This window comes from Theobroma cacao, chromosome 4 (genome assembly GCF_053813885.1).
Source record: "Theobroma cacao isolate CCN51 chromosome 4, ASM5381388v1, whole genome shotgun sequence".
Taxonomy (NCBI): Eukaryota; Viridiplantae; Streptophyta; class Magnoliopsida; order Malvales; family Malvaceae; genus Theobroma; species Theobroma cacao.
Window position 1 is genome coordinate 40,023,952 of NC_142642.1, and position 22,251 is coordinate 40,046,202.

Genomic DNA, 22,251 nt, shown 5'->3' on the forward strand with positions numbered 1-22,251 from the left:
GTTTTATATGACCTTGTACTATAACTAGGAAGTTGTCAAGAGTTGTCGAAAGCTACATGAATTTATTGTATTTAAGACTCCTCCAATTATCTTGATGGGTCTTCAATAAAGTGGTGGAAGGACTTGGTCAAGAGAGGTATATGTATATAGTAATCAACACCAATTAGGTGTTGTAATAGTCACAGAAATAAATGAAAAAATTAAGAAGAAAAGAGTCCTTAGGTGAGAGTAACATGCAAAGATGATAGAAAATTAAATGCCACTAATGAGTCCCTCTAGCTGGATGATTGATACCAAACTTAGCCACACTTCACCTTTTGCAATTACTCATCAAATGATTTTTTTTCTTATTATTTACTTGGAAAATAAGGAAATTTAGCAGCTGATTGTCATATTTTGCATATGAAAATATATAATTGTTATTATATAGTAATTATGAGTAGCATATTTGGGTTTTTGGGTATAACATGGAAATTGGGTTGGTGCTGTTACAAAAATGGGTCAACAGGTAGCCTTAAGCCCAATGTTTCTGAGTCCACTTGCCAAAACCCAAACCCAAAATTGTCCAATAAATTAAACAGAAGGGGAGACTGTGAAATAAATACTAGTATTAGGTCTTTTTTAGGTTTATAGAATCTCAGATTATTCACTCTCATTAAATGGCAATAGCATTCCTATTCCTTTACATTTTAGTATAATACTTGATTCTTAATAACATAAAATTTTTAGAATGGTGAGTCATTTATGAAAATTTTGACCCTTGTTTAAGTTTGTATTTCCATGATTTGATAGGCAGAGGTAACCCTAATATGAAATTGATTCTATGATGAAATTCTAAGACTATTTCCAATGAAAAAAAGGGTATTAAAAAACAAAAAACCTTCATCGAGTACCATAAAATGTCTTGATCCTAGAGACTGGAGAGACAACACATAAAATTTTGTTACATAGACTTTGGTATTCCCAAGTTCCTCATTCTACCTAGTTCCACAAAAATGACATTGGACTTTGAATTCCAACTGCTCCAATTGACCTTTTTTCCATAGGCATAGGGTGACTTGAATACTTTGTGAAATGTGAATCTCCTTGATTCCATTATTATTATGTTTCATAGGTTTTAAACCTATAGAATAGCTCGATAAAGAGGCTTTTAGGCCCTTTAGGTAGTCTTTCCAAGACCTAATGTAGGGGCTAACCAGAAGGGAAAAAGAAAACCCTTATTCTTGGAATCAATTTACACTTCTTTTGTGCTAATTACAATTTCCTAGATACATCCAACAGGCTCTTCCTTTTATAATCAAAAGAGAAAAGTTTAGAATTAGAGGACAATTTGATGGAAATTTTTTGTACATTAAACTGTTCTAGGAGAAATCTAAAAGCCATGTGCCATGGCCTCGACCCCATATTAAATTTGCTTTCTTCACAAACTTGGACGAAGCAACTGGATCCACCAACCAAGCACACAAAGAATTTATGAAATTTCAAGCTGTTTGTCAACAATTTGGCAAAAGGTTTTGGGGAATGGGGAGGTTAAAATTTCTGGCCCAAAGGACCCCATGACAAGGGAGGGGGGCCTAGTGGATACCCTTTTTTCAACCACCCTTTTGACACCTTTTCATAGGCTTGGGGTTCCAACTGGGTATTATTTGAGTGGGTCACACCAGCTGGACGCTCCAGTTTCATGTGATTGAAATCAATTCTCTTTCATTTGTTAACCTGTTGAAAATTTCTGATTTCAATGTCAAAAAGAAAATAGTTGATGAATAAAGAACCTGGAAAAGATTGTTTTATCTTGTAAATCTTCAAAACACATTGGGTTTTTCTAGTTTCTGTAAACTCTAGTTATAATTTTGTGTTCAGTACTTCATCACTGCAAGATTCGATAAATGAAAAGATAACACTTTAATATTTGATATATAAAATATGATATCATTTCGTTTAGAAGAAATGATTCTACTCTGAAAAAATCATCGACCCAATAATATTATAAATCACCTCTTTTCCAATCTCCAATCAATGGTTGGGTTGCAAAAAGGGTTACTATCTAACCCTTTTCTTTTTAAGTCCTCCATTTTCAATCTTTCTATGAATGTCTGACTTGATTCCATATCTTTTCTGCAATCATCAAAGCAATCTGTCACTTAATATATTCTCACCTTTCATAATACCACAACAACAACAATTGCCTTTTAGAAAAAAGTACTCTGGGAGTTCTAAATTTGTTGCAAAGTATTTGAAATCAAATTATATTCTTGAAAGAAAAAAAAAAACCCAAAAGATTTTTGACTTTAAAGAGAGTAAATGAAAGCTTTTCAGTTATCCCAAAAACAAAATTTTCAGTTGAATTTGCACATTGGGTTTTAAATTCGAAACCCAAAGTGATTTTCTAGATTTTAAAGCCTAAAATTTTGAAACAAAGCCATAACAGGAATTTGGCTAAAAGCCCCCCTAGAAATATTCTCAAAGGTTTAACTTAGCCACATGGCAAAACCAGCGTTTGTTTTTCTTCCCACCAACTGATACACTTTCAAAACATTTATTTATTTATTTTTTTCTCCTTTCTCTGTCCCGCAAACTCTCCCTTGTTTTTCTTAACCGCTCCACCTTACATTTACATTACTTCCTCTCCTCTCTTCCCATAAAGAACCCTCTCTTCAATCTGCCTTTTCCAAGCCCATTCACCCCATTTTTTTGGTCGTTCCATTCCAAAGTTTATACCCCCATTTTGGTTTTTTGTTAATCTTCAAAACAATGGGGAGAGTTGGGCTGGAATCAGATGCAAAGTCACAGTTGGTCCTAGAAATTTGCTCCATGTCAGGCACTCCCATTGCATGTTCTCACAGGCACCATTTCAACAACTCTGTTAAGTCACATTTCATCGACTGGTATCGTGTTCTAGGAGTACGTTTTTTCTTTTTCCAGGCTTTCTTGATGTTAATCTCCATCAGAATGTTCAACCCTTTTCGGGGTTATTCCATTTGGCTCAGGATCTTCCCTTGCAGGTGGCAGAAGATGCAGGAACAGAGCTTGTCAAAAAGCGTTATCATAAACTTGGTAGGCTATTTCCTAATGCCAGAAAATCAAAGTTTTACACATAAATGTTGTAGTTGTAGTATTTTGAAAGGGTTGCTTTTTTGTGTTTGCAGCTTTGCAACTTCATCCAGATAAGAATAAGCATCCAAAAGCTGAGATTGCCTTCAAGCTTGTCTCACAGGTTAGATTAGTTTAGGTGGCATTGGAAGTTGGGATAGGGATTGGATTGCTTGGTAGATTTCAACAAATTGTAGTTACCAGGATATAAATAGATTATGGATAAATTAAGAAAATATTTAGTTTTTGCTTTCTTTTCTTTCTAATTTTTCTCTTGTCAGAATTTGGCATTCTGCTATGGCATAGCAGAATGCTGAGCTTAGTAAAGGCGAGATTCGATCACAAGTTGTGGAATGCTAAAGAGAAAGATAGTTTACTCTTGACTTCTGAATGGTCATGGAGGCATAAGAACACCAATCAATTCGGTTTAAGGGGGAAAGAAACAGACGTAAATCTGTCCCACCTGACAGAATCATAAAGAAAGAAACGTACCCCATTCAATTGTAGTAACAGAAATTTGGTTCAACAAAAGATCTCAAATTTTAACTAACAGTTAGGTGTGACAGCATTCATTCTTGCTACTGCACTAAATGGTCCCTCACCAAACTCAACAAGATCAATCCAAAAATGGGTTTTTCTTTTTTGGTTCACAGAAGTAAACGAACTCTTCATTTCTTCACTTGCAGGCATATACATGTCTTTCTGACAGCGTGAAGAGAAGAGCTTTTAACTCGGAGAGGTGGAAATACTTCTGCATTGAATGCAACAGAATCCCATACACAAGCGGCAATTCCCTTGCCAATTCACGATATTCGTCAAAACCCAGGGCGCAGGGCCCTACAAGCTGTGCAAGGTCTAGTAGAGTTGTGCAAGGTCTAAAAGATATCAGAGATAGATTGAAAGAGGAAGTCAGGGTTATAGAACACTGCTTGAGGGTTAATAGCTTGTCCAGGAGAGAATCACCGCCCTTTGATCCATCAAACAATCTTTGTCAGAGTAAGATTAGACAAAAGAGTCAGCGAGAGACCCCGATTTTTGAACCTTTGGATTATTTATTTCAAGGCTACCCACACTTGAGGGTTCAAAGTTACAAGAAACCTGAGAGCTTTTGGCACTTGCAAAGGAGAAGTGTGCAGGGAAGAGGGACGTATCAGTCCCCAATCTTTGAGAATGCATCAACAACAGGAATATTTAGGGGAATGCTTAAGAGCAAATCTGTTTGTATTCATTCATGACCATCATTCTTTAGCGTCAATCAAAACAAAGAAATCTGCTTTTGATTTATAGAAGAATTTGATTCAGTCAAACGAGAATTCTTCTTTACTCTATTCTACATTGTGATAGCAAAACAACTTATTCGCTTTTAAGACAATCTAGATACTTAGATACAAGATTCAACTTATTAACACAAGTCTTTTCAGTTTTAACCAATGGAAGAACAAACAGTTCAAGCAGGATAGAAAACTAGTTCTATTATGCTCATGCATCAGGGATCAAAAGCAAAATTAACTCAATGTATAATGTGATTGCCACTTTCCAAGTTCTACAGTGATTTCGTAAATTGCCAAATCCATATTACAGGAAGGGGGAGAAATGAAAAAAGAGACTACCCTTGATATTGATATAAATTTTGACTTTGCCATGAACCCCATTTCAGCAAAGAAAACTCATATAATTTGCTCTGTATATTGCATAAATTCCGTCACAACTATAAATACAGACTAGAGTTCGTTCATTCACTCAACTTGCTTGCAGTCCAATCAACAATGCCGGTCCAATGATCAAAATTTTCTTGTCTTCACTACAAGCCAACCTAACCTTTTGTTGATTGCTTAGTTTCAGGGATTTTGAGAATACCCCCATCTATCAAGGGCCGCAACTCTTCTTTTGCCAGTTTATGGACCTTGGAGTCTGAGGATTCCCAAAATGCACACACTACCTTGGAACTGCAATTACAACAATGGGACCCAACATCAACATGTAACATTCAGAGATCAAATAGGCATTTATGCTTTAAATGCGCAAGATTTACAAAGCGGAAGCAAAGCAGCTAACCTGTAACCCTGGGCCCACAATTGACACTTTCCTTCCAAAGATTTCTTCCATAAAGTGGAAGCAAATGCTGGGCAGTCTAAAACTAGTTTCCTTATGGTGCGACTGGAATGAAAATTTTCAAGCACATGTTCTTCCCCAGATTCTTCAGATTTAGGTTTCGCCGCAAGTGCTGCTATAGCTTCATACAAGTTATTCAACTTTTCATCCAAACTCAGATGGAGAATACCATCAAAACCCCCCATTGCAATCTGCATTATTTCCAAAAAATATGCCAAGGCAATCAAATCATTAGATCAAGGATTGAAAATAGTTCAATAAAAGAAGACACAACCACAGACTGAAATTCAAAAGGAGAGACTGTCTGAACGTCTAAGTGTAAATCAGACCCTACTTTGAGCAAAATGACAAACTGTCACAGTTAATACTGCATAAAGGAGACAATTGTTCAGTTATCAACAAGGTTCCAGGCTTCCAGCTAACCTACTTTTGGATTTTTATAAAAAAGAATACAACTCCATTGGGAAGATCATGGAGGGAAAAAGCTGATTACCTCAAAAAGCAAGTCTTTGCCAAAATTTGACCTGAGCAATTCTCCTGCGTTCTCAATGCACACATCAACAAGGTTCTGCAAAACCAAGCATCACACATGAGCCAAGCTAAAGTGTAGACATAATTCCAGGCATGAAATATTGCAGATATATCCTAGAATAAGGTCTAAAGCACCAAGAATCAAGTACAACAACTGTGAACTGGAAGAGGTCAATAAAATGGGCAGATAAAAAAATTTTCTTTAAAAACACACAAAAAAGGACGAATCACCAGAATGGGGAAGAGAAGCAACAAACCTCAGCGAGCCCACCACTGACTAGCAACTCCCTCCTCCTTAAGGAAGGATCTTTCTTCCCACCCTCAGCCACGTAATTCTCTGCAGGAGTATCACTATTACCAAACTCAGGTGCTGTCACATCAGGATCACTCCTGGCTGCCACCTTACTAGATTCTTCATCCCTTGAAATTGCCTCAGATTTGACTTCTAACTCATTCTGACAAGGTGAAAACCATAGTAAATTCTAGCACAGGTCATTTGCAGTCTAAGATAGTTCTACAAAAGATCACGACTTTAAAACTACCTTAATACTGAGAGAGGGGACAGATAAATTTAGAGAGGCCAGATCATCAGGACTTAAATAGCGCGAACAATTTGGATGAAGCAGCTGCAACAACAAGCGCCTTCCACTCTGAAATGCACAAATACCGAAACAGAAACCAATAAGCAATGCAGAAGTATTAAAGACTGAACTAAAGTCAGAAGACCAAATGGAGGTCCACCAGGTACTATAGCTCCAACAAATGGCACAACTTCAGGGATAAGATCCATTCTATGGACATTCTAAAAGAAACCTAAAAAAAGATTACACTTTTCACATGATCCTAGCTGACCAACTCCTCAACTTATTGTTTGGAGTTTAAAAAATTCTCCAGATAAATATACTTCAGATGATAATGAGGGTGTACATTTCGGGAAATATGGACTACCAGCAGCAACTAGAAACTTTCCTGTAATTTTTGTTATTCACTTAAAAGCCATTAGCCCATCCTTATTTCCCAACCAAGTTATCTTCTTAAAAGTCCATTTAGATAACAGGTTTAGGATGAATATGAACCTTGTCCAAAACAAGCTCTTTCAATGTTGTTTGAAGCTCACGGATGACAATCTGCAAACAAAAATTCAAGTTACAAACACTATTAGAAAGCAACTTTACACAATATATGGAGAAGAAGTAATGAAAAGCTTCTAGCAGAAACCAACCTTTGTTATAAGCTTTGTGTCATCAACCATTGAAACAATGCAGATGAGCACCTGAAAGTAAATGATACATAATGAAACTTACCACAAAAATTGTACAAAAATTCAATAAATACATAATAAAATGGAATTAAGGCACAAATGCATCAATTTAAATCTCAAGGAAAGGCATCATAACACATCAATTTTATTATCAGATCAAATGTGTTCATTACTAGTGCCATAGTTGAATTTACAAAGAGTCAATTACATTTCAAACCTAGAACCATGCTGCTAATTTGTGGAACACAATAATGGTCATTTTGTCAATGAAGTAGGTGATCACACTTTCTAACAGAATGAAATTTGAGTGGATAAAATTCCATAAGGAACCCTTACCATGCACCCACATTGATCATGAGCTATCTTGCTTATGTGGCCTTTCATTCCTTTGATAATTTTCTTTCTTTCCTAAATAAAACACAATCATGAAGGATGATTCAGGAGTTTGAAAGAAATTCCACACCAAAATAGTACCAGTAAATTAAAACAGAAAAAAAAAGTATCTTTTATATGTTAGGTTTTTATGAAACTCATTCAACAGACTGCAACAAACCTTTGCACTCCCATGCTTGACACAAAGCATCCCAATCTTAGATCCATCCCGGGTGTGGATCATACGGACAAGGAGTGGACCAGACAGCTGTTGAATTAGATCTGCAGCAGAGGACTATCGACAAACTTGCTTTAAAAAGAGAAAAACACATGGCAATGCCAGTGCTACAGGCAAGAAAATCCTTAGAGAATGTTTCAACTATGCATGTTAAGATCTATAATACCTGATCAGCAATGCTCAAATACTCTAATAACACCCTGTGTATCATGGAGTGGTCTACTATTCCTTTTTCAAGGATTGGTTGAATAACTGAATTCATGTGCCGTAAAACAGATGATTTCTGCAGGCCAAGCTTTGAAATTACATCCATTAACCTGAAAGATAGACAATTTTATCAAAATATATTCCCAACTTGAATAAAAATAATATGTTAAATAAAGCTACAAGTAGGATATCACTGTGGAATCACATATATGCAACAAACTACCTTAGAAACTCACACTACCAACAGAGCCATGGAAGCAATAACATCACAAAATTTAGAGAGTACCCATCAGCCTCCATGAGTAGTTATCAGCTCTTTAGAACTTTTGAAAGAATACTATACTTTGACCATTCACCAAACATACAACAGCCATGAGTAGAAGTTATAAATTTATATAGTATGGTTTACCTGCTCTCTTTGATAGATGCAAGGTCTTTAAACAGCTGAAGCTCAGTAGAATATAATTCCATCAGAAGCTCTTGTTTTTGAGTGGCGTTTCCTAGTTGATATGCATGCTCAATAACTGCAGAGATATAAGCAAGGACACCCAATGTCAGCAAGGCTTGAGAAGAGATTTACCTCCCGAAAACCTACAATGAGATCTGCCTAATGGAAATAAACCAGCTATATCAGTCACTTCAACACATGTCACATGCAAATGAAATCAAGCTGATTTCGACACATTTTTAATAGCAAATGTACTGTTAAATTCAACTATTTAGGTGAGCAAATAAAGTCTGACATACCTACAGATCCAACCATATGCCGAAGAAGAGAAGCAACATGGCCTCGGAGAGAGGAGATAACCCCTGCCAGTTGTGTTTTAGATGCTGCATGCATTGTGAAGTGTGTCATGAGACCATGATAACTATAGGATTAACATCAACTAAAAGAGGCTATACAACCTAGTCCATCAAGCAGCAGAACCCTACCGGTATCTAACATTTTCTTCACCAGATGCACAGCATAAGCATTGCATGAAAGGGTTAGAAGATGTGGCCGAAGCTCTGCAAATACAGCATCCCTTTCCGTTTGTGAGCAGTACTTAACACAAGTCTGAGGTAAAAAAAAAAAAAAAGTTAAGACAACCACAGACTACTGCAGCAGAATAATAAATTTGAAACTTAAAAGAAAAAGCTAAAAAACCACCTGAAGAACACGAGAAGAAACATGAGAGCCAGCAATTTCTGAAATCTTCCCCTTCATTTTTTGTAGAGCTTCAGTTATCAGCCTGCGAACAATTCAAATAACATTTATTAAAAAAAAGGCCATATAGGAGGACAAAGCATTATCTTTGTTCCAAAAACATACTTTGATCTGTCTTCTTTAGCAATATTCCGACGTCTCATCTTTTCCCACAGAGATGCAAGCTCCTATTGCAATGTAAAAGAAGCAACACTTGCTTCAGTCAATGATTACCATACACTCACAGAAATCAACCATTATAAATTGAAAATAACTCCTGATACCCAAAGCAAACAAAGACAAAACCCTGCTCAATCCAAATTCCAATTTATCTTCTTTCCTTGATTCTTAATTCCACTACAAACCATTCTTTTTGAAGTAACAAAGGCAGAAAATGGACTTACCTGTTCAAGAGTATAATGTGGCTTCCTCTTCTTTTTTCTAGCTTCTGCCAATTCCTGGCATAACAAATAAAACGATAAACATTTTAAAACAAACAAACAAGCCCTGCCTTCTGCAATTTCCAATCAGAACAAATAAAATAACCTTGGCAAGAAGGCGACGCTCTCGCTTTGTGAGCTCTTTATTTTCATTCCCAGATTCTGATTTCTCAAACTTCGAATCATTTGGTTGCTCCCGTTTTCGTTTGGGTAATTTGAAAGGTTTCTTCAGTGGCTTGCTTGAACCGTCTTTTGATGGCTTCGACGCAAGGAGCTTCGGCTTCTTGGATTTTGAGCCATCTCGCTCGACTTCGACGCTTGAAATTTGCTTTCTCTTTTTGGGTTTTTGCGTTTGTTGGTTCTTGGCCGCCATCGAAGCTTTAGCTCTGAAGTTTCTTCTTCTTCTTCTTCTTCTTCTTCTTCTTCTACTCCTTTAGGCGGTTGGGGTTGAGCGTGGGTATTCTGAGGGTTTTGCGTTTTGGTTCGAGGCTGACTGCGTTTTGAAACGGATCATACCTATTGGTCTAACCCAAAGTAGTTATTGGGCTGATCTGGGCTGGGCTAAATTGTTTTTAACCATTTAGTTAAGTAGTTTTTTTTTGGAAAAAATAATCTTTTTTTAATTAATTGAAACAACAAATAATTTATTATTTAATTATTTTACGCAACATTATAGTTTCACGTGTTTGAAAATACATTTATTAACGTTGTTGTATTAGAAAGTAATATAAAAATAATAATAATCAATAAGAGTCAAACCCGTTCTTGTAATATAAAACATTAGTAAAAGGCCTGTGTCTAAATTTTTTTAATAAAATAGATAAATATTTTTTTCTTTATATTATGAGTAGGAGTTATAATTTTTGTAAAAATAAATAAAAACAACACAAATTGATTAATTGAATCAATTATTTATTTTAAATTTATTACAAATCACAACTTTTTAAATAATAAAAAAGAAAAGAGACAATAAATGAGGGAGGCAAAAAAGAAAAATGAGTATAAATCATTTTTTTTGTTTTTTTCCTTTATATGCTTTTAATTTTTAACTTCTTTATTGTTCATTAATTTATCTTATATATAATTTCTCAATTTTCTTTTTTTTTGGTCTCTTTCGAATGCCTTATTTTAAAATATCACTTATTAACCAATCATGTGTTATATTTTAATTACATATAATTATAAATATTAAAATTTTATATTATTACTTGTGCAAAATGCACCAAGCGATCGTTCATTTTATTAAATATTTATAAATTACTACGATTAAAACATGATAGAGATGTTTATAGTATTACTATATATATAGATATTACTAAATAAGAGATGTATTTTTTTATATTAAAGGAAAGAATTTAGGTTGACATTTTCCACTTTATCCTATCAAATGTGGAAATAAATTGTGATTGCGGGGATAGATGATCTGGTACATCAAAGCCTCACTGCAACTGCCAAGGAGCCGTTGACGAATATTTAACCGCAAATGGTAAGTAGCCACGTGTAGAGATGTCTCGAGGTCCGTAGATGGTGGAGAGGTGGGGTCGTAGGCTAGTACTATTCTTTCTTCTTCGGCATGGATAACTCTTGGTAGGCCCACATTCTTGGCCACCAATAATCTAAGACTCCAGGTGACCTCGCTGACTGACACGTGTCACAGTCGCTTTCATGGAAGAAAACTGTAAGCTTCGATGTCAAGCGCTATTCTTTTTTGGCTCGTGATGAGACTCGCGGTTCATATCGCACCACGAAAGTTAGATTGCGACTCTTGTCACGTGACGTTTGAATCTCCATCTATCACTTTTCATAGCGGTTTTTTTAAATTTATTTAAATATTAAAAAAATCTTAAAATTATTACACTATAAATAGTTTTTTTATTTTTACTCATCAAAATTTTTATTTTTCAATTTATACTCACTCCATCCCTTTAATGTTTATTTAAAAATAATAACCGTTAAACTTAATATCAATTGATTTTTTATAATATAATATTAAAAAATATCTTTAGATTATTAAAAAAATTCAAATAAATATTTTATTATTCTCTTATGTTTAATAAGGTCTCTTATATTTTTATCAAAAAAATTCATATGAGTAATGATAGACTATTTGTTATTAGTTAAAATGTTCATTATACATTTTAAAAAAATTCATTATGTTATATTGACATATCATAACATTATTCATTATGATATGCTATTATATTACATCAAAATTTTGTGATATATAATGATAAGTGATATTTTGATTAAACCAATCACTGCTTATAAATATTTTATTTAATTCACAATAAAAATAAATAACTTAATTGATTTAAAATAAAAATACGAATAATTGATTAAAAAATTAAAATAATAAAATTTATTTAAATTTTTCTGAATAAGTTATAAATCTTTTTAAATATTAGGTATTTTTATCCACCACACACAACATTATTGCGTGAAATATATGATAATATTATTACCATGTCAATCATCTTATGACCATGCAAGTCACCATTTAATCACGTCATAAAAATATTATCCATATTCCAATTTGATGATTCTTAACTTTTGTAAGTATGAATAACTCTTGTATTTAAATAAGTTACTATAAAATTGTAATACTAGTTGTCACTTGTTTGGACCAAGTTAAAGTTAGTTTCATTGTGACACAAACTTATTCGACATGTGGAAATTGTTTTATTTTCATGTTTACTCAATTTGATGTGACATTATTCATTAAATATATGTTATACATCAATCTTAGAATATCGCTTGATTGGTAAATAAGTAATTGTTTGCAATAAAATGTTTTATAAATTCAATAAGCCATATTATATCCGTGTAGCTTATTTTAAATGGTAAAATAAATAATAAATATGGATATTTATTTTTTTTAAGTATTTTAAAATAAATGGTTTTTAACTTTTAAACCATTTAATAGTATTAAAAAGCATTGAATATTTATATAATTAATTTTTTTAAAAATTTAATATAAAATATATTAAAACCTATAAAATGGAGTTATAAACTATGGCACATGTCAATGTCATGATAATACAAAAAACTGAAAAAGAGAAAAAGGCCAAGAATATGAATTTATTTTAACTTTTATTTTTAGTTTTCGCATTCTTTAATTCCTTGGAAGCTTCCAGTTCCAAGTTGCTTACCAACTCTGCTTGAGAAATTCTCGCGAGATAGTCTTAAAAAAAGAAACTAAGATCCCGACACGGTTGAAAGGGTCAAGCAGATGCAGCGTCAAAGTTCGACACGTCATTAAACCGACAATGCAAAGGCATATGCCGGACTTTAGTACCTTTTATTCAATCCACTTAATTTCCCATTTTCGGTTCCTCACTAGCGACGCGAGTCCCTAGGTTTTTATTTTCTACATCAAACCTCTCTCTGAACCACTTCCACTAAACCATTAACTTCTCTCCATGTAAGCACCTCACTTCCACTCTCGTTCATTGCAAACCGGTTCTTCCAAGTCCCGTCCGCACATTGTAATAGCCTGAATCCGATTTATCCTCCACGTACTTATCGTTTCGGAAGGTTATAAGTACAGAGTGCCTATCAATCTAGTGATAAGTTTTGGCACTTATCAATTGAGGTCGGTACGCATCGATAAAAGTGAAACTCACTTTCTCTCTCTTCTTTATCTTTTTCTTTTCAATTTTTATTTTCGCTTGGCAGCTTTCCTTCTACTGTTGTCGTTGAACGCCAAGCATGAAATGCAACCGCAAACCCTAGAAATCAGTCCAAGGACGACCAATTTCTCCACCATTTCTCTCAGCAGTCGCTAACTTCCGAGAGACGCCGTCGTTTCATCACCTCTTCTCTTCTTTTAATTCGCCTCTGACCTCCCGTTTTCAACTCTCTCTCTCTCTCTCCCTCTGTCGCTCGCTCGCTCGCTTTCACTCTGTTCTTTTCTGTCTTTTTTTTTTGGCTATTTTTGTTTAAATTAAAAATCCTAACTCCCTAATTTTCAATTTTCAATTTCTCGATCGGCAAAGCTTTGAAGAAATGTCGTCTCTTAGCAGAGAATTAGTGTTCTTGATTCTCCAATTCCTCGAAGAAGAGAAGTTCAAAGAGACCGTTCACAAGTAAGCGTTTAAAATCAGTTTCATTTTCATTTTTTTATTCCTTTTTTTTTTGTTGTTTCTGTTGTCGTTTTAATATGAGTTTGTGTCGGTTTTGGTTGAGCGCACAGGTTAGAGCAAGAGTCAGGGTTCTTCTTCAACATGAAATACTTCGAAGAGAAAGCTCTTGCCGGAGAATGGGACGAAGTTGAGAAATACCTCTCTGGATTCACTAAAGTTGACGATAATCGATATTCGATGAAGATTTATTTTGAGATCAGAAAGCAGAAGTATCTAGAAGCTTTGGACCGGTAAACTCTGTTTTTTCTTTTTAATTAATTTGAATGATATGGTATAATTATGTATAATAATATTTGTTTTGGTTTTTGTTTTGTTTCAGGCATGATAGAGCTAAAGCTGTGGAGATTTTAGTGAAGGATTTGAAGGTTTTTTCGACATTTAATGAAGAACTTTATAAGGAAATTACGCAGCTTTTAACTCTAGAGAACTTTAGGTAATTAAGATTGTGGAATTTGATGGTTGGTTCTAGATGTAGAATTAATGTAATTTAAGTTTTTCGTTTTTGATATGATGTAGGGAAAATGAGCAGTTATCAAAGTATGGAGATACTAAATCAGCTCGGAGCATAATGCTGGTTGAGCTTAAGAAACTAATAGAAGCGAATCCCTTGTTCCGGGAGAAACTTGTTTTGCCTACATTAAAGGCATCTCGGTTGCGAACTTTGATTAATCAAAGGTGAATTTTACATTTTGTTGCAGGATATAGTTTTTGGTTGTAATGGTAAATGGATGATGTGGAATCTGACTGATTGTATATTTGCAGTTTGAATTGGCAACACCAGCTGTGTAAAAATCCTAGGCCTAATCCAGATATTAAAACCTTATTCACTGATCACAGTTGTTCACCTCCGAATGGGGCTCGTGCACCTACTCCAGTAACTCTTCCAGTTGCAGCAGTTGCTAAGCCTTCAACCTATGCTCCACTTGGAGCGCATGGTGGAGTATGATCCTAATGTTTCCTATAGTTTTGAATCATGGATGTTGTTGATGCATGATTCTCATGCTGACCTTAGGATGTCTTTTCTTCCTGTTATGATATTGCAGCCTTTTCCACCACCACCACCACCACCTGCTGCTACTGCAAATGCTAATGCTTTAGCTGGCTGGATGGCAAATGCCAATCCTTCCTCATCAGTCCAATCTGCCATCGTTGCTGCTTCTGCATCATCATTGCCTGTTCCTCAAAATCAAGGTAAAATTAATGTGCTATCATGGTTGGCATTTTGGTAGTCAAACTCATTGTGTTTTAAGCAGGAATACTTTTCAGTTTCTACAATTATCCTTAGATATTGTATTTATGCTAGTAGAATTATCAGTGGCATATATTGGATTGCATCTATCCTTTGTGTTTTTTGTTCTCTCTTCATATCCCTGTTAATAAAGATGTATGGATGATCGTGAGGAAAGGGCTGTTGAGAAACTCCAATACTTGGCTTGTGTATTTGTTAAACTGGATATAAGTTTTATTTAAAGAGGGGCATTCTGTTTAGTCTTAAATCTTGATATGGACTTGTCAACTGTTAAAATAATATATCAATGATCTATAATTTCCTTCATTTGAAATGGTTTAAAGGAGTGTTTAAAAAAACAATAAAAAGAAAGGAAGAGAGAACGAAGTGGGGGGGGGGGGGGGGGGGGTTTAGATTGTACCAATTTCTTCTTGTTTGATTAATTCCTTAGGTATATAACTAACCTAATTTTGTTTTGAATGTTACAGCAGTCTCAGTTTTGAAACATCCAAGAACAGCATCAAATATGCTTGGAATGATTGAGTATGGGAGCACTGATCATGAGCACTTAATGAAACGATTGCGGACTGCACAATCTGTTGATGAGGTAAATCTTCAAGAGGTCATATTCTTCCATGGCAGTTCTAGATACTTCCCCACATATTTTGCAACTATGCTGTAATATATAGATAATAATTATGGGAATTCTTAATTAATGTGTTTAGGTCACATATCCTGCTCCTCCTCAACAAGCTTCATGGTCACTTGATGACCTACCAAGATCTGTTGCTTGTACCATTCACCAGGGATCCAATGTGACAAGCATGGATTTCCATCCTTCTCATGATACATTACTTGCTGGTAAAATCACTGACAACTTTACAAACCATCTTGCCTAGAGTGATTTTAGATTAAAATTCATTCGTTTAGTTCAGTTGCTATGGGTTGTGTTTTCTTAACTTGCTTCTTGCATCTTTCTAAATAGTTGGTTGTAGCAATGGTGAAATTTCCTTATGGGAACTTAGCATGCGAGAGAGATTGGTGTCAAAACCATTCAAGATATGGGATATGGCTACTTGTTCAGTTCCATTTCAGGTTGATATCTCATCTTTGAGTTAAAAAAAATCATATATTTTATTTTCTTATTTCTTTTTCTTTTCTGGACCACTAAAATGATACATATTTGAGAGTTGTAGATTACTGATTCACACCATCAATTTGAATGAGTTAAATATGTCTGAATTATTTGACAAGAAGTCTATTTGCTTGTGATCAGTGTCCATAAAGGCATGTTAGTTTAGTAATTTCAGTTGTAATGTTACTGAAGAATTGGACAATCTCCTTTTTAAAATATTTCTCTTCTCTATCAAATCTATACTTCAACTATATTAACCATGTCCTGCCGACTCATCAACTGAGTTGTCTTTTTTTTCGCCACCATCTTTCCCTTTTCTTTAAAATGTATTTTGAAACAAGATAAGGTTTATACTTTCGCTTGATATTACTGGAATGCTGGAAGTTTGGCACCATATAAGGATTATAATTGAGAGTCTCTTGCAGGCTAGTATTGTTAAGGAGTCATCCATATCTGTAAGTCGTGTAGCTTGGAGCCCAGATGGAAGTTTGATTGGTATGTGCTGCAACAGTGATTTACCTCTAATAAGTGCAGTTTTGAGCTTCTTTATAGAACTTTTCTTGGTGCAGGAGTTGCATTTACAAAGCATCTTGTTCATTTGCATGTGTATCAAGCATCTAATGATCTACGTCCACATCTAGAGGTATGTTTTTAATTCACTTTCTTATACTTTGCTCAAGGCGGCATCACTCTTAAATGTAAACTGATAATTGCCGTCTGATTTCTGATAGATTGATGCCCATGTGGGTGGCGTAAATGACTTAGCTTTCGCTCATCCAAACAAAAAACTCTGTGTTGTTACTTGTGGAGATGATAAGTTAATAAAGGTAGGGAATAAAATTGTCTGTATTTTTTTATCTTTAAACTTCATGTGTTCTCAGTTTCATTGACAACTGTAGGTGTGGGATTTGTCTGGAAGTAGGCTTTTTAATTTTGAAGGCCATGAGGCGCCTGTTTATTCTGTTTGTCCTCACCAGAAGGAAAATATTCAGGTAGGCGTTTTCTTTAAATAATGTCTGGATGATAATTTATGCCTTAATGAAAACTACTTGACTACTAAATCTGCACATCTCATTTTATGGAGGAAAGCTGTATTGTAGATGACAATTTGTACCCTAATTCTTTTATCACTTTGCATGCTGGTCCCTACATAAGATCCGAAGGCAGTGGTGCCTGTGCATTTTTGCATCCATGTTGGTCACTGAGTCTTAATTTATTTGTTTCTATATTTAATCTGTTTCTTGTTTTCCTTGGTTTTTATCAGGTCTAAGCTTGAAAAATGTTTTGTAGCATATGAAATATGTTATTTCAATTTTGAACTATTTATGCATCCAACTATTGCATGATCCTCTGTCATATTGTTGCAGTTTATATTTTCAACTGCTGTTGATGGCAAAATCAAGGCTTGGTTGTATGACAATATGGGCTCTAGGGTTGACTATGATGCTCCTGGACAGTGGTGTACCACGATGCTCTACAGTGCTGATGGTAGCAGGTAAGTAGATGAAAACTTAGTGTAGTATCTACAAAGGGTTAGCTTTTTTCTCTTAGACTGATCTACAAATCTTCTTAGCCGTATATGAAATGTTACAAATTAACAATCCTCTCTCTAATTCAGATTATTCTCTTGTGGGACAAGTAAAGATGGAGATTCATTCCTGGTTGAATGGAATGAAAGTGAAGGAAAAATAAAGAGGACGTATTCTGGTTTTAGAAAGAACTCTCCCGGAGTAGTACAATTTGACACAACAAGGAATCGCTTTTTGGCTGTTGGTGATGATAGCCAGATAAAATTTTGGGATATGGACAATACAAATATTCTCACCAGCACAGAAGCTGAGGGGGGACTTCTGGTTAGCATCTCATTTTTAATTTGAGCTTCCCTTTTATCTATCTTTTGCAGATTGGATGAACAGATGACTTTGGTTTCAAATTGGTTATCTTACTTGATATTGTGATGGTATAGAGTCTTCCCCGATTGAGATTCAACAAGGAAGGAAATTTGCTTGTTGTTACTACAGCAGACAATGGATTCAAGGTTCTTGCAAATGCCAATGGTCTTAGAGCATTAAGGGCACTGGACGCTCGATCTTATGAAGCATCCAGAACACCACTTGAGATGAAGGTTATTATCTTCCACTGCAATGCTACCTTACATTGCATTTGTTATGTTATGAACTTTCATTGACAACTTGATTTTAGTGCTTGATTGTGGATCAGGTATCTAATTCTGCTATGGGTACAAGCATCGGTCCAGCAGTTAGCAAAGTAGAACGTGTAGACAGTCCTGCCAGGCCTACTCCTATTCTTGTATGCTGCACATGCACTAAGCTTTACTTTCTGTTGATAGTTTACCTTTTGGTTAGAAAATGAGTATCAATTGCTTCACATGATAAACAACATAAAAACTTATTACACTAAAGTTGAGATATCGTACAGAACTATCAAAAAACGAAAACCTTTCCTCTATAAAATATTTTATTGGAAAATCTAATATTTTCTATTGCTTAGATAAATTGCCAAAAATATTTTCTGTTTTGAATCTTGTAGAAAACATTTTACATCATAACCCAGTTTCAAAAATTTTTTTAATCTTCAGTAATTTTCTGCTACAGCACCATAAAAAGATTAACATTCATCAATTATGCCAGACATCCAAAACATTTTTCAACATTAAAAGTATTATATATATAATATTTAACCCTTTTCATTTATTTATTTCTCATGATATTGTTATACTGGTTAGTTTTGGTAAGTGAATAAATTGGAAATTAAAAGAAATGAGAGATTTTCGTGTGTGAAAAACGTATTTCCTATGTTTTATAAATATTTTTCTTTAATTGACCTTAATTATTTTTTATTATATTAAAAATTGTAATATTTTAGTAAAAATAATTGTAATGATATGATCCCTGTGAAATAATTGAATAAAAATAATTAATGGTGCTTTGTTGGGAAAAAGAATAATAAATAAAGAGATTAAAAAAAAACTTTATTATTTTATTGTTTTGTGAGATTGATCCCACAAAAAGGGGAGGGCAATATTTTCTAAATGGGATTGATCCTAAGGTTTATAGGTTCGATCTTTGAGAGAGAAGGCAGATTGAAAATGTCTTATGCCTTATGCCCTTCTTGGGCATAAGACATTTTATGCCAGTCAACACAATTTTTTCTGTTGATTCGCAAAACATTTTACATTCGTGAAAAGTTTTTCCCTTTTTAAACAAGTGAAAAAGCTGAAAAACTTTTCTGGAAAGTCTTTATAGCCTTACCAAACGAGCTGCAATTTCACAACTTTCTCAAAATAGCGTCTAATTCTATTTGCAATTTCTTGTAGAATGGAGTTGAACCGATGAGTAGAGGCATTGAAAAGCCAAGAACTTTGGAGGATGTGTCTGATAAAACAAAGCCTTGGGAACTAACTGAGATTGTTGACCCTTCTCAGTGTCGAACAGTCACCATGCCAGACAACTTGGATACTGCCAGCAAGGTTTTACTTTAATATTTTTTTTAGTCTCTCTTCTCTTTTGTTTTTAACAGTATCTGTCAGGACTATCTTGTTCAGTTTATCATTTTTATGATTAATTAATATGCTTTTATATCAAGGTTGCTCGACTTCTTTACACAAATTCTGGTGTTGGGGTTCTGGCTCTTGGGACGAATGGGATCCAGAAGCTATGGAAATGGAGCCGCAGTGAACAAAATCCTAGTGGCAAGGTGATTTATTCTTTTTAGACATTTATATGTAATTACTCATTAAAATATACATGCAAATGTTTGTATTCCCGTGTTGTACATATGATATTGGTAGAAAAAGTTTCCTTGTATAACTTTTTTTCCATCTTTTGTGGTTTTATAGGCAACTGCTAGCATTGTCCCACAACATTGGCAACCAAACAGTGGTCTTCTGATGACTAATGATGTCCCAGATAATTCTGAAGATGCAGTTCCATGCATAGCACTGTCAAAGAATGACTCTTATGTAATGTCTGCATGCGGTGGAAAGGTTTCATTGTTTAATATGATGACATTCAAGGTAAATTAATATGTATTTCACAATCTTTTCTGTTCTGACTCTGTAATTTTGAATAAGGTGGAGTTTATAGTGATCATTTACTTAATATGGAATTGCATTGATTTGCAGGTAATGACTACTTTTATGCCACCTCCTCCAGCTCCCACCTTCCTGGCATTTCATCCTCAAGATAATAATATCATAGCGATTGGAATGGAAGACTCAGCCATTCATATTTACAATGTCAGGGTGGATGAAGTAAGATGATTCAAGTCTTTTTTTTAACTCACATTAATAGCAACACCTTTCAATATTCATTATGAAAGGAGGTGGTTTTTTTCTGTTAGGTTAAAACAAAATTGAAGGGTCACCAAAATCACATCACTGGTTTAGCATTTTCCACCAGCCTTAAAATCCTGGTCTCTTCGGGTGCTGATGCTCGGGTATGCTTCACCATCAAAACCTCTGTGTATGGTTGTGTGCCCTTGTGCCTATCATTTTTTGTAATTAAAACATGGTTAAGTTGAAAAAGAGAGCACAGATACTTTGTTTGGTTGCCTAGATGATAAGAGTAATTATTGAAGGTTGCAATTTGTCTGTTATTGGAAAAGAGATTATGGGTTCTGATTGCCTTTCTTAATGGTTTTCATTTTTCTCTTCTTGCCTCAGAAACAAAAGAAACTAATTTCACTTTCCCGAAAAGAAACTTCTCTGCCATTATGCCGTAATCGTTTTTAGTGCCTCTTGTTTTGTCCCGTTTTTATTTTCTTTTCTTGTTGGTAGATAAATATGACCAGTGGTTCTTATTACCCTTTATCACTGCTGATGTTATTGACTTCTTTGTTTGTAGCTTTTCTTTTGGAATGCTGATGACTGGGAAAAGATAAAATCAGTTGCACTTCAAATGCCAGCTGGAAAGGCACCTCAGGGTGACACTCGAGTGCAATTCCACACTGATCAAGTTCGCTTGTTAGTATTCCATGAAACACAACTTGCAGTATATGATGCTAACAAGATGGAACGCATTCGGCAGGTAAAATGCTACACCTTATGTGATGAATTTAAATATGTGGTGAACAAATTTTTATTTTCTTCTACATTGCAGTGGATGCCACAAGAAGTACTTTCTTCACCTATATCTAGCGCAGCATATTCCTGCAACAGCCAACTAGTTTATGCTACTTTTACTGATGGTAACATTGGAATATTTGACGCTGATAGTCTGAGGCTAAGATGTCGTATTGCACCATCTGCTTATATCTCTCCAGCGTTGTTGAACAGGTAAAGCAATACAGCTTATATCACCACGTTATTGCCTTTGGTTTTTCTCTTGAGTGATCCAATGCTTTGTTTATTCATGTGATGCTTTGAAAAGCCTTGCATATGATCAGTAACTTGGTTTAACATGAAACATGCATGTATGGACTTATGTTCGATTTCAATGTTTTACTGTGACAGCCAAACTGTATACCCACTAGTTGTCACAGCACACCCACAGGATGCCAATCAGTTTGCTGTGGGACTGACAGATGGCTCTGTTAAAGTTATAGAACCCTCGGAGATGGAGAGGAAGTTGGGACTGCCTATGCCTGTCGATAATGGAACAGAGAATGGCAGGACGGCAACATCATCCACCACCAACACTTCTGAGCAGCTGCAGAGATGATAAATTAACTACCCTTTCTGCTTCGTAAATTGTAAATCATCCATGTATAATTTGTAGTTTGTCCATTTAAAAGTGCCTAAATATACGTGTTTGAGCATATAGGGGAAAAAAGCAAATGTTAGATCAGTTGAGCAAGATATATTCATGTATGTATATTAGACGCTAATCTCTCTGATAAATGTGACATTCAATTGCTACTTTATTTCATTTCTCTGATAAAACTGACATTCAGTTGCTGTTTTCAGATGATTAGCTAGTTTTTGAGTAAATGCCGTTCGGATTTCCAAGGGCATTACAAGTAAGAAACTCTGTCAACTCTTCGCCTTTAGGATTCTTTTCTGCTGGATCTGCTCCTAGGAATCTACTTTTTGTTTGGAAGGAGTAGGGCAAGTAAATTTGAAAATGTATCAAGGAAAAGAAAATTTAACTAAAATTGGAAACCAAATAAATTTGTTAGTTTTAGAATAATTTAAATGGTTACGAATATAGTTATAAAAGATTTGATTACAAATATAATATCTCACATGTGGTTTGCTTTTTAAAGTTAATATAAAAAGGGAAATAGAAATAAAAACAAAATGACCCTTAATACAATTAAACCTCCAAATAATATGACCCTTGATCCCCA

General features: G+C 34.7%; 3 protein-coding genes across 7 annotated transcripts; 2 read left to right on the forward strand and 1 right to left on the reverse strand.

Moving 5' to 3' along the window:
- The first annotated feature begins 2,459 nt into the window (after positions 1 to 2,459).
- Positions 2,460 to 4,397, forward strand: LOC18603562 (Chaperone DnaJ-domain superfamily protein). The gene is made up of 4 exons (XM_018120183.2): positions 2,460 to 2,901; positions 3,003 to 3,054; positions 3,147 to 3,214; positions 3,777 to 4,397. Exons 1-4 carry the CDS (start codon positions 2,752 to 2,754, stop codon positions 4,323 to 4,325), a joined length of 819 nt encoding a protein of 272 aa, XP_017975672.2. The 5' UTR covers positions 2,460 to 2,751; the 3' UTR covers positions 4,326 to 4,397.
- A 198-nt stretch (positions 4,398 to 4,595) lies between these two features.
- On the reverse strand, positions 4,596 to 9,934 carry PUM24 (pumilio 24). Its single transcript, XM_007035612.3, has 17 exons — positions 9,544 to 9,934; positions 9,402 to 9,455; positions 9,124 to 9,185; positions 8,962 to 9,043; positions 8,745 to 8,868; positions 8,559 to 8,642; positions 8,221 to 8,335; positions 7,771 to 7,921; positions 7,548 to 7,661; positions 7,331 to 7,402; positions 6,956 to 7,006; positions 6,810 to 6,860; positions 6,276 to 6,383; positions 5,991 to 6,188; positions 5,696 to 5,770; positions 5,146 to 5,393; positions 4,596 to 5,036 (listed from the first exon to the last, which is right to left on the reverse strand). Exons 1-17 carry the CDS (start codon positions 9,808 to 9,810, stop codon positions 4,904 to 4,906), a joined length of 1,989 nt encoding a protein of 662 aa, XP_007035674.3. The 5' UTR covers positions 9,811 to 9,934; the 3' UTR covers positions 4,596 to 4,903.
- A 3,145-nt stretch (positions 9,935 to 13,079) lies between these two features.
- LOC18603564 (TOPLESS-related 2) lies at positions 13,080 to 21,825 on the forward strand. Of its 5 annotated transcripts, none has more exons than XM_018120049.2 (25): positions 13,080 to 13,522; positions 13,630 to 13,809; positions 13,899 to 14,012; positions 14,096 to 14,254; positions 14,342 to 14,519; positions 14,623 to 14,770; positions 15,299 to 15,414; positions 15,533 to 15,668; positions 15,793 to 15,902; positions 16,368 to 16,437; positions 16,512 to 16,585; positions 16,674 to 16,769; positions 16,842 to 16,934; positions 17,310 to 17,437; positions 17,561 to 17,795; positions 17,909 to 18,067; positions 18,145 to 18,252; positions 19,280 to 19,432; positions 19,549 to 19,659; positions 19,802 to 19,978; positions 20,087 to 20,215; positions 20,305 to 20,400; positions 20,808 to 20,990; positions 21,063 to 21,238; positions 21,416 to 21,825. In XM_018120049.2, the coding sequence occupies exons 1-25, from the start codon at positions 13,443 to 13,445 to the stop codon at positions 21,621 to 21,623; spliced, it is 3,417 nt and encodes a 1,138-aa protein (XP_017975538.2). In that variant the 5' UTR covers positions 13,080 to 13,442; the 3' UTR covers positions 21,624 to 21,825. The 5 variants fall into 5 exon arrangements, with proteins under 5 accessions (XP_017975538.2, XP_007035677.3, XP_007035676.3 ...); XM_007035614.3 differs by having other exon boundaries at positions 13,081 to 13,522; positions 15,296 to 15,414; XM_007035613.3 differs by having other exon boundaries at positions 13,081 to 13,522; positions 15,296 to 15,414; positions 18,163 to 18,252.
- The last annotated feature ends 426 nt before the right edge of the window (positions 21,826 to 22,251 follow it).